Raw genomic sequence first — 12246 nt, 5'->3', positions numbered from 1 at the left:
TTTTCCACTTCTAGGTGAATTGATCAAGATTCTCTTTCAATTCACTAATTCTTCATTCTAGCCTAAAGTTTATCTCTCTAATGAGTGATTTAAAAAAAATTTCAATGGCTATTTTTCATTTTAAAGACTTCTAACTGATTGGTTTTCATCTTCACATGTTGTTGCTTTGATTCTATTTATTTTTTCTTAAAGATTGGCACCTGAGCTAACATCTGTTGCTAATCTTTTCTTTTCTTTTCTTTTTCTCCCCAAAGCCCCCCAGTATATAGTTGTATGCTCTAGTTGTAGGTCTTTCTGGTTGTGCTATGTGGGACGCTCCGTCAGCATGGCCTGATGAGCGGTGCCATGTCCGTACCCAGGATCCGAACAGGTGAAACCCTGGGCCACTGAAGCAGAGCACGCAAACTTAACTATCGGCCTTGGGGCCTGCCCCCTCAATTCTGTTTTTCTTTCACAATTTCTTCTCCTTTTTTCATGAATGAGAGACTTAATCATAGTTATTTTACAGTCTTTTTTGCACTGTTTTATTATTTGAATTTCATCTCTGGCAAATTGATCTCTTCATTTGCAAGCTCACTTTGCTCACTTGGAGAGTCTTCACACTTCAGCTCCCACCAGGCTTATCCCTGTCTTTCCATTGGTTTTATAGTTGTATCTATCAGCCCCTGAGGGTCTCTAAACCAGAGCCAGGTGTTATATTGGCAATACGGAGTTCCTGCTCTGGTGTTACTGGTGATACTGCCTATCCAGCCACTAAGTCAGCAGTCGGTTTGGTTTCCTTCCTGATCAGAGGCAGTATCTCTGTCCTCCTATCTCCTCAGGTTGGGAGCCTTATCTATGTTGTAGACTCGGGCAGCAGGCCTAGCAGCTTCCTCCACCTTTTTCTGTTAGCATGGGAGCCTTTGCCCTGCACCTCTGGTCTCTTGCAGTGGGCACTGCTCCAGGCTCCCATGAATGGCACACTTTTAGTGCCCATTACCTATAAGAGGCAAACTTCCTACCATCTATGCCTGCTTCTGGGAATGGAGTATAGCACACCCAGGGCTGAATGCTCTGAGATTCTGTGCCATTTCTCATCTGTGGAGTTTTTATTTGTTTTTGAGCTTGCGAGTATCTTTTCGTTGTCTCTTTTATATTTATATATCAATGGTTTGTGCGTGGAGCTGAGGAGTATTTTAAAGCATGAATTTACATTATTATTGTGATTAGAAGTCATCCATAAGAATGTTAAACTCATAACAGTTTTTCTTTTTTCCACTAAGTTTTTGAGATCAATTTTCTTAAAGACCAGAGTTTGTTCATTTGTTAATTCATTCATTCATTCAATAAGCATTTACTAGGGGCCAACTATGTGCCAGGTACAGTATAATGATGGTAATTTCCAAAGATAACTGTTTTAATATATTTCACATTGTATATGCTCTCTTCACATTGTGACAATGACAATCTTCTATTGAGAGTTGGAATACCAGGGTGGACTTTCCTACCTCAATCAATACAATGGGCTGGAAGAGATGCTGTGTAACTTCCCAAGCTGTCATAAAAGCCAACATGTCTTCTGCCTGATTCTCTCTCTCAGTACTGGATCTTGGAACCCAGCTTCCATGTTGTGAGGAAGCCCAGGCCACAAAGAGAGGCCATGGATAAGTGCTCTGGCCAACAGCCAGTATCAACTAGCAAGTATGTAAGTGAACGAGGCTTCAGAGGATTCCCGTTCTCAGCCTTTGAGTCTTCCAGACCCCAGACAGTGTGGAGGAGAGACAAGCCACGCTGTGCCCTGTCTCAACTCCTGATGCAAAGAAGCAGGGAGGAACAATAAATAATTATTGTTGATGTAAGTCACTACATTTGGAGGTAATTTATTATGTAGCAGCGGATAACTCTACACATAGGGATAGCCATGGAGATACAATAGTGAAAACGACAGCTGTCTCTGCCCTCACAGGTTAAGTAATTTAACGGAGAAGACAGAAGTATTGAACAAGTAATTTGAGCTGTGATGAGTGTTTTAAGAATAAATACAGTGCTCTGTAAGTATCTAGCAGGGGAATCTAAGCCGGTTTGGCAGTTGAGGGTAATCTAACCTCTTATTGTGAAATGGTCACTATCTCCCACAATTCCTTTTTCCTAGCACAATGCCTGGCCATGGTGGTTGCTCAAAAATATTGCATAACCTATTGTGGTTTGTTAAAATTAGTTTCCTTGTGGCAGTCTTCTTTCTTGTTTATTTTATGTTCTAAGAGATGAAATTAACAAAAAGGCAGGTTGGGAAACCCTAGGAACATTCATTCAGTCTTTGAATCAAATGGAAAATTTCTATTATAGTTCATTAATCACTAACTTTCTCTCTCTGCATGATGCATTGTATAATATGTCCTCTCTTCCAACGTTGGGAGAGAGCTCTGGTCTAAAACTTGTCCATAATAGAGAGAAATACTGAAAATTTTTTAAAGTGCTTTACAATGACTGGTACAATATGAATACATTGGTATATATTTTATGCAGATCTACGCATTACAACCCTCGGATAGACTAAGAGTGGGCTTCCCACTTCCCTTGGAGGGGCCTCCAAGGTCTTTCCCATGGCATCAATGGAGAACCTATATCTGCCCACCAATGCAGTCACAGGGTCTTCACAATAGAATGTAGCGAATGCTCCAGGGGTTGTAAAGTAATTAGGGTTGCTAGATAAAACACAGGATACCCAGTTAAATTAGAATTTCAGATAAACAACAATTTTATAGTGTAAGTACATTTAGTATACTATTTGTTGTTTATCTGAAATTCAAATTTAACTGGGCAATCTGGATTTTTATTTGCTAAATCTGGCAACTTTCATACTAAGTAGTCCATAGAATATGGAGTAATTAAAAAAGAAAACAACACAGCAGTTGTGTGAGGGTAGGGAGGGGACTAAAATTAGCTGAGGTTTGATAAGTGTCACATTCTGGGGATGACTCAGGGAATCCTTTCTTTTCTCTAGAACTCACTAATTTCCTTTTCCTCACACCCTAGTCAACTGAAAAATCTGTTTTTACTGGGCTCAAGAATTGACATGCAATCAAATTGATGTGGTTAGTCTTGCCTCTTTGCTTTATCCACCTGCATGAGAGTCTTTGGTTTCCCATGAAATGAGCAAAACCTTCCATCCTTACCTCAGTCTCATTGCAGCAGAACACATCTGAGAGCGTGTAGAACCGGGGGTCCAGGTCTGCAATGGCAGGTGCTGGATTGAACAATGTTTTCACTACAAAGGAACGGAAAAGGGGTTCAGTGGTTATCATTGTTAACATGGTACATTTACAAACATTCAGTAAGGAAAATCCCCAAGTGCAACCATTTTTCCCATTAGATTAAAAATAACCTAGAAAAGTCTGAAATCTCAATCTCCATAATAGCTTAGTACCAACTCCTTCTTATTTCCATTTGCCCTACTTTTCACTTTAAAACATTTCAGCTTCAAGGGCAAGCATCAATATTTACATCCAAGGTGATTACAAAGTTATGGCAAGGGGCAACGAGAACATTAAAGAATATTGTAAATGTTGTGGCATGAAAAGACATGTATGAATGTCAACATTCAAGCTGGTGAACATTTTTGTGAGTTACTTTAAGTGCTTAGTTGCAAGGCTAGTTCATAAATCCATTTTCCAGGAAAGAAAAAAGAGATAATAGGAAAGAAACAATGAAGAGCTTAAAATTTTCCTGGTAAGAACAGTAAGTAGGAAGTTCATGTACATCTGCATATTTTGAACACCCACATGTATGTTTTCCAAATGTATCACAATCACTCATGCAAACATACACACACAAAAGCTCATTGGCTTCTGTGAGCAATCTGGGAACATAAAGGAAAAATTGAGAAAGGGGGAGACATTCAATCAGAGGCTGAGAGCTAGCTCAGAGTAGGAGACTACAAGAGGAAGATGGATGGGGATAGCAGAAACAAGGAAAATGAGAATGTCACAGCCATTACAGTGTCAAAGAAGTACATTTTTCAGAGGAGGAAAGTGAGCCTCAGAGAGGTGAGGTCATGGTCTAGGGTCATGCACTGGGACACAGTTCAGCTGGGTCCCTACCTGGGGTCCTCTAGCTTCAAGTTCAGTGTTTGGTCATCTCTAAAACAGTTGCCTCTCTAAGTCAGGACTCCGTCCATAGCAACACAAGCCCGGAATCCCAATTCACATTTTAAAACAGCCTTTGGTGTGGAACTTTGTAGATATTTTTTTGAAAATCTTGAGAAATTACATTCACATGAAGATTTTATCCACCAGAGTACCCAGATAGATTGGTTGGTCTTCTTTTCCTCTACCCAGGTCCACTGACTTATGTGTTTGGTAACCCCAATTTACTATAGACCCATAGAGTTAAATCCTCTAGCTGCAGTTCTCAGAGACTCAGAACAGTGGTTCACAAACTTGGCTGCACATCAGCATCACGAGGAGAGCTTATTAAAATGCATGATTTCTGGGCTCCACCTCAAACCCACTGAATCAGAGTCTCTGAGGGGTAAGATCAGGGAATATGCACATTGACAAGTTCTCCAAGTGGCTCCCCCATGGCTAGCTTGGCACTGATCCATTTCACATTCTTGGGGAGATGTTATCAACACTTGGCTAACAGAAGCTGTCCACTACTTCCGCCTGCTGAGGCCAGCTAGTGTACTCCTGTACTTTGCTTGGTCTTTTTCGGCATTCTGTTTCGGTCAGTGGATCTTGTCCAGTGGTTTATAGACTAACACTATTCCCACATTTTCATTATTTTAGAATCCAGAATGTCCACCCACAGAAATTCTATGGTATATTTTTGGCTGCTCATATTTTTGCACAGGGTTATTGTGCAGCTTAAATTAGAAAACAGACGTAAAAGCCCTGTGTAAACTGTAAAGTGTTGCACAAATGTAACGGATTATTATTGTCATTATATTGTCCTTTACACATAGCCCAACACCCCCGCCTGTCCACCCATTTCTTCTGTACTCTTTTGGAGTTTGTAGCCTGGCAACAATCTCACTGGTTTTGCCACTTCTGCAAGGCCTTATAGATGCCAATTATGCATAAAGGCCCTCACTACACAGCAATCTAACATATCCATTTACTTTTTAGGTTTTCAGAATGAATATATTGTTCCCTATTTTCCTCAAGCATTAAATTGAAACACTATTGCCCACCTAAAAAGATCTCAAATCTGCACTTAGCAGCATTTGATCACAGGTTAGAGCAAGCTACCAGTATGGAACAACACAGTAGAGCCATTCTTCTTATGAAAGTTCTATTTTATCTCAAGAGATCCCTGATCCAGTAACTCCTTTTCTAAACCTATCCCACAGAAATACACAGGCATGCAAAGATGAGGTACAATTAAGTTCATTCAGCTCTGTTTGTAACAGAAAAAACAAAAAGAAACCTAGGCATCTATCAGAGAGGATTGGTTAAAAAAAATTACGACATATACGTTCAATGGAATACTCTACTGTTGTTAAAAAGAATGAAGTAGATCTCTGTTTTGTCACAGAAAGTTTTCTATATTTATTTATAAGTGAAAAAAGTCAGTTTTGTAATAAAATTTATAGTATGACCCCCCTCTTTTTTAACAAAACAAACAAAACATAACTATATGTATGTTTACATTTATACACTTACATAGAAGAGAAAAAATTCTGAGAGGTTACTCACTAAACTAATAAGTGATTAGTTACAAAAGGCTGATGGGAATAAATTTGACCACATATTAACTTCTGTATACTATGCAAAAACATCATTCTTAAAACATCTATATCTTACAGCAAAAAACAAGTGTACTGTGAATGAAATGATATAATGTCTGGGTTTTGCTTCAGAATAGTCCAAGGCTACAGTGGGGGCGGGGGGAGTAATGAGATGAGGTACACATGAAACAAGATTGGCCATGTGTTGACAACTGTTGAAGCTAAATGATAGTATATATGGGTTTACCATATTATTTTTTATAGACCACATATATATTTGAAATTTTCCACAATAAAAACAAATTTTAAAGAAACAATTACATTGAATTTTAAGCAACAATTGCTGGAATGAGGACTTCAATTTAATTTGACCATAAATATTGTATAAAAATCAATCAAATCTTATTTGCTGAGGGTATTTTACTAAGGGAAAGCATTCTTACCAATACTAACAGGATACATAGGGTTAGAGTCTGACTAGCAACTGAATTTAGGGGAAAAGTGAAAATGCCATAAAGAAAGGACTCTCTTCGGCTCCACGCTACCATAAATAAGCATAAATACTTACTGTGATGAAAGAAAAGTGAAGAATTAGTAGATGGAGTTAATCAAAGAAGAATGCAAATTTGTAATAGACATGATGGAAAAAAAATGATGTCATCCTGGAACCATGTAAAACTAGAGAGCACAGGATGTACCATGGAATAACTTGGAGCTGCAGAGGTGACTGACAGCACCCAACTGTAATTATTATTCATTACAACGTAAGATGGACTAAACTCCTGGTTGTCTTAACAGCATGTCAATGGCTGGCACAACAATGTCAGTGAGGAACTAGTGAGGCAGTTGTATAGGTGCAAAGACAGGAAAATGATGGGGAAGCTCTTAATGATGTCACACGTGGAGGGCAGGGGCTGGAGAGTTAAAAAGGCCCTAATAACCAACAAAGAGAAACAAGGAAGAAAATCACCCTAAGTTAAAGAAACCGTGGGAAGGCTGGAGTACCCAAAACACTGGCTTGGCAGTCTCTCACTCTGGGGGTTCTTTTCTGTGACCTGAGCAGCAAAAACACTCAAAGCTTGGGCTATGTGCTAGACAGTGTTATTGTGAAAGTCAAGGTGGCTAGCCAAGAAGTTTTGTTTGCCAAATGGAAAAGGACTAAAGTGGCACTCAAAGATACTTTGTACCCTACCTAGAATTTAATCTTGGCGATCTTACAATCTCAATTATTGATAATTGTTCCTGTAATGTTCCATTTGCTTTGAAATAGATATAAAGACCAGAACCAACATGCATAATTTCATCACAAGCAGCTGCAGCACCAGCTCTGCCGTGGGCCTACCTCACAGCATCATGACCTAGAGGAGCAGGGCTGCAGAGGGCTACAGATTCATTTTTGCTGTGGCAGGTGCTGTCTGTTTAAAACCAATGCTTTCATTTTGGGAAAGACAGAGATTTCTGAGACAGTATATTCAAACAGACAGGGGTCTTTTTCCTCTGTATTTTAACAATTGATATATAATCTAGTTATACAGTGCGTTTAATTCAAACTTCACTCCTTGTAAGTATGTAGGACAGAGAAGGGAGTTGTGATAACAAACCCACAGATGATGATGATGACGATGATGATTTTACCATCTTTCTTGTAGATGGAATAATGCTGAATAGCATATATGCAGCCTCCTGGGAAAATGGACAGGACACTCAGCACTCAACAGAACTTTAAGCTTTGCCTGCTCTGCTCTGTGATCAGTCTATTCACACATCGTGACATTAAAGAACTGTGAGAGCTCTCAGCCCAATTCTCTTGTTTCTATAGCAGAAGAAACTGAGGCCCAGAGCAAGAACTGATTTACTTGCATGAGGTCCCCCACTTGCTAGGTCATTGACTCTGAATTTAAAGCCATACTTCATGACTCCCAATCCAGCGCTCTTTTCATTGTACCACTCTTCTCTCATGTGAGAATGAAGATATATTAAATTCATTAAATTCACTCACTAACACACACACTCATGGTATAGAATCTAAGCTGCCTAACTACCAAATCTAACTGGTAACTATCAAATAGGGAACGGCTGAGTTCTGGACAGAGGAGAGTGTCTGCATGTGTGCTTGTGTGTGTGTGTTTTATGGGGGTGAGTAGGGGACATGTTGCTGAAAACGCTCTAGGGTCTCGTCTCTGTGACTTGAGCAGAAAAACACTCAAAGCTTAGGCTACATGTTGGACAATTCTTGGACTTTACTTTTCTAGAGATGCTCTTCGTAAAGGCTCAGTTCCTTGAAATCACTGAGATGTGGCAGTGTGGTCTAGGATACAGACCTTGGGTCTTAGAGTCTGAAATCCTGGTTTCTACACTGACCTTGGTTGAGCTAATTACTTAACCTCTCTGACTCTGTCTTCTCCTTCAATCTAGGAGAATAATGCCTGCCATATCTTTGTCATAAGGTTTTCCTGAGCATCAAATATAAATGAAAGTGCTTTATAAGCTGTAAAGTGCATATAAATACAAGGTATCACCACTTCCAAAATTACTATTTAAGAAAGCTCATGAAGAATTAATAGTTAGACATGTTGGTTCTTAGTAAAAATTTGAGGTAGGCTAGGTGGTCTTTGGCCCACCCTCACCTACTCCCGACCATTTCTGATGCCCAGGGTCCTTCAGCTACTCAACTGGAAGAGCTACCAGGCAAGTGATGGAGGAAGCATTTTTGGACTCCACCTAAATGACAGCCCCAGGTCAGGGTGCCTGCCCATGCGGGTAACTCTAGCCTCACCTGTGAAAGGTTAGATCCTCAACTGTGGTGGCTGTACCTTTCTCTCCTCCACAAGCTGGGTAGGTAACAGGTCATTAGACTAGGACAGAAGAAACAGTGATCTCTGAGAAGCAAGGGATAATAGGAAAAAAAGAGAAGTTATGTGAGAATATGCTTTGACCTATATAAAGAAAGACAGGAGCATGAATGAAGTGGCATGTTGTATTCATATCACCTGATTAAGATGAGTGCAGTGCAGAGAATGCTTATCACAAGCATTAGACTTTATCTGTGACACTCTGAGAAAACGTAACCAAATGGTTTTTGGCTTAGAATTCTTTCTGACAGCTTCGAGACCATTAAAAATACATTAAATGTCAGTGAGAATTTGCCACAGCATGTTGTTTTGCCAAGAGGAAAATTTGTTAAATCAGGAAATACATTTTAAAATTCTCTACAAAATCACTTCAGTAACTTATTTTCCATTTATTGCTATGTAGAACACTATACGCTTTGGGAGAAATCGCTTATACACACACATGCGCGCACACACACACACACATACATTTACTGTTCTTTTTCTTCTTTTTTGTTTTTTAGTTTTGTATCTGGTTGTGAGAGTTTTATCTGGAAAAGTCAGTGTGGTTCTCTCTCTGTTTTCTTCTTAATATAAATCACAGAACTATGGCCACGATATCAAGAAGAAGCCATTGTCTTAGAGTGCTACTTTTTACTTTTTTTGACCAAATGGTGCTGAGATCAGTATATTATCCTAATTTTAAAAAAAGAAGTGAAAGGGAGAAGAAAATTGGGATTTACTGAGGCTTAATACACCATGCTTGGCATCATATTTTATTTTATTTCATTCTTAGAACAATTCTGTAGGGGAGTATTTCTATATGCATTTAACAGACAAGGCTCAGAAAAATTAGATAATTCTGCTAAGACCACAAAGCTTAAAAGGAATAGAAATGAGATTTTAACTCAGGAGATGCTTTCCCCAATAGTCAATGGTGAAAAAGAAGCAAATAAAAAGAAAGTATCTGGAGTTTTTAAAAGTTTGTTATTTGCTGGGGGTTAGAGAAGGGGAGTGGGTAGGAGAAGAGATGAATCAAGATTAGACATGGGTTGATAATTGTTGAAGCTGGGTAATGGGTTTCATTATACAATTCTATCTGCTTTTGTATATTTGAAGATTTCCAAAATCAAAGGTTAAACAAAACAAAAGAGCTGCTTAAAGGATGTTGACAACATAGAAAATATTACATATAAATAATCTTTTGCTGTTTATAGAAAAGATAAAATTTTACAAAAAGGAGAAAGAACTAATCTTCAATTCTTACACGTGTTTATCAAAATGTACCTGGGCAGTGATTGTACATGACATGCAGCTTAACCTCTGCTTCTCAGAATGGAAATCATTCCACTACTTAGAGTGTATCTTGGACAACGGGCTGCTTCAAAGAATCTAGTTACTACACGTAGTATTTCTGCTAACTGGATTGAAGATTTAGATCGTGGGATATCAGAAATGCTACTCATTATTTTTACCCTATTTGGAAGGTTTTTCTAACATTATCAAGAACCACCAGAAGACAGTGAATCTCACAGATGGGAGAAAGAATATTTTACTACAGAAAAAGTATTGCTTTGCTTAACTTGAAGGGTTAACTTTCATTAAGACAGCGATAAAAGCTTTTATAGAAAGAATGACAAATATGTAAAATCACCTCCATTGCTGTGGGCCATTGTCAGGGCTTCCAAAGAAGTTGCTGGAGTTACTTCTAGCTGGCAGATCATGACTTTGGCTCTGCTAATGGCATTGGCTGCTTCCCTCAGGTCTTCAGTATTCAAAAGTAAATTTGCTCCAGCCACAATAACGATGATATTCTGGCCTATAAAGAATTTCTACAGATTTATATTAAAAACCAAGCAGAGCCAAGCAATGATATTCTGCAGTGTTACAATCACCCTTACAAAGTCATTATAAAAAATGTGTTGTATTAATTTTAACATTTCTAGGTCATTCAGTTAAATTTTGTGTTCCTAATGTATCTTCTTTTATAATATCTCTGTAAGATTCAGATCATTCTGATTATTTTGAGCAAAGTCTAAAAAAGATTTCTATCAATATTCTTACATACAAAGAATATTAGCTTAGAAATGATATATAACATACTTTAATATTTTCTTTTATGGGAAATAGCTGGTACAATGTATGTGTTAAAGATTCCGAATCCTAAATGATAGATGTCATAATGATGAGTATAATTAGGAATAAACTTGCCTAATGCTAAAACATAATGCTCTGTAGTATGCAATCAGTTCATGTGTGTGCTCTAGGGTATTTTAAAAAGTAATTTTTTAAATAAAAACACATTTTATAATATCTAACAGATGGAAAATTATACCAGATAACTTAAGGTAGAGAGAGGGATATATGGCATATACTGTACCGGATCAAACAGAAGCAGTACCGAGGAATCTTAAATACTCAAATACTCATCACTTGGGCCCACTCTCTACAGCTCAACCAAAATGGGGCATTTTATCTGTCGGGTGAACTCAAGAGCTGTGCTGTCCAACATGATAGTCATGAGCACATGCCACATGTGGCTATTGAGCACTTGAAATTGAGATGTGCTTTAATTGTACAATACATAGCAGATTTCAAAGACAGAGTACAAAGAAAACAAGGTAAAATATCTCATTAATTTTTAAGAACATTTTGATTACATGTTGAAAGGATAATATTTTGGATATATTGAGTTAAGTGAATATATTAGATTAAGTTGCTTTTTACTTTTTAAAATGTGGCCAATGGAAAATTTAAAATTATATATGTGGCTTGCATTATATTTCTATTGGGCAGCACTGATCTAGAGGAATGAGTTGCAGCAGTTATTTTTTGTGCTCCAGGCTGCTTGTGCTGATCTTGTATAGACATGACCTAAAATTACCTCTGAACACAGAACACATGCTAGCCTATCATCTTACCACAGATGTGCTGGTTGGCCACAAGGAGGACTGAATAAAGTGGGATGGTTCGGCATAAACCCAACCTCATTACTGGAAAAATTCAAAGTACCCACACACTGAAAGACAGCTTACCTCCTTCCTTTTCTCCTTCAGTGACCTCATTCTCTCTGCTAGAGTCAACTGCTGCTTCTGTGTTGCTGACTCCCAAATCTACATTTCTGGCCTGGCCCTGTCTGATGAGCAACAAGCCCAAGACTACAGCTGTCTGGTGGACACTGCCATATGGCTAGCTCATTTCAGACCTCAAATTTAACTTGTCAAAACTAAACTCTTTACTTTGCCACTCACTCCTTCATTTAAAGGAGCTGATTGTCCCCTCTCTGGATATTTGCATTAGCTCTTCTACTATGATCTAAACGCTCAAGGAGGGTATTACAATATGCTATAAACCAGACAAAGTCTTCCATAATAGGTGCTCAATACACAATATTAAATTATATCTTTGCATGGAAAATGCAGTATTTTGTTACAGAGATGAGGAAGAAACAGAACTCAAAGATATCCTTAGAACACAAAAAAGAGGTTTAAGACAGGGAATGAGCTGCTGCTGGCAGCAATAATTACTCAAGATAGAGTTTAAAGTAATGAACACAGATTGTCTATTGTTAGAAGGAAAACTTTTATCTACTGTCTTTAAGTGGAATACATTTTGTTGTTATTGCAACTGTGGGATCACCAAGTAGAGCTAAAAATACCATATCTTCTATGAGAAATGATCTTGGATAACTGCATTATAAGTAAAAGA

At 38.2% G+C, this 12246-nt stretch overlaps 1 protein-coding gene across 6 annotated transcripts in view; it reads right to left on the bottom strand.

The window, feature by feature from the left end:
* Positions 1-12246, bottom strand: part of RBKS (ribokinase) — a 90253-nt gene that overhangs the window by 39385 nt on the left and 38622 nt on the right. For 5 of the 6 annotated variants that reach the window (XM_070235640.1, XM_001502071.6, XM_023619319.2 and 2 more), the window contains exons 5-6: positions 10193-10357; positions 3156-3247 (exon numbers count right to left, since the gene is read on the bottom strand). In XM_070235640.1, the coding sequence (XP_070091741.1) occupies positions 3156-3247; positions 10193-10357 (257 nt within the window). The remainder of the gene's footprint in view (positions 1-3155; positions 3248-10192; positions 10358-12246) is intronic. The other variant, XM_023619323.2, reaches the window with a different exon arrangement.

The sequence above is a fragment of the Equus caballus genome, chromosome 15 (genome assembly GCF_041296265.1).
Source record: "Equus caballus isolate H_3958 breed thoroughbred chromosome 15, TB-T2T, whole genome shotgun sequence".
Classification (NCBI taxonomy): Eukaryota; Metazoa; Chordata; class Mammalia; order Perissodactyla; family Equidae; genus Equus; species Equus caballus.
This window is presented reverse-complemented; position numbering and strand designations above follow the sequence as displayed.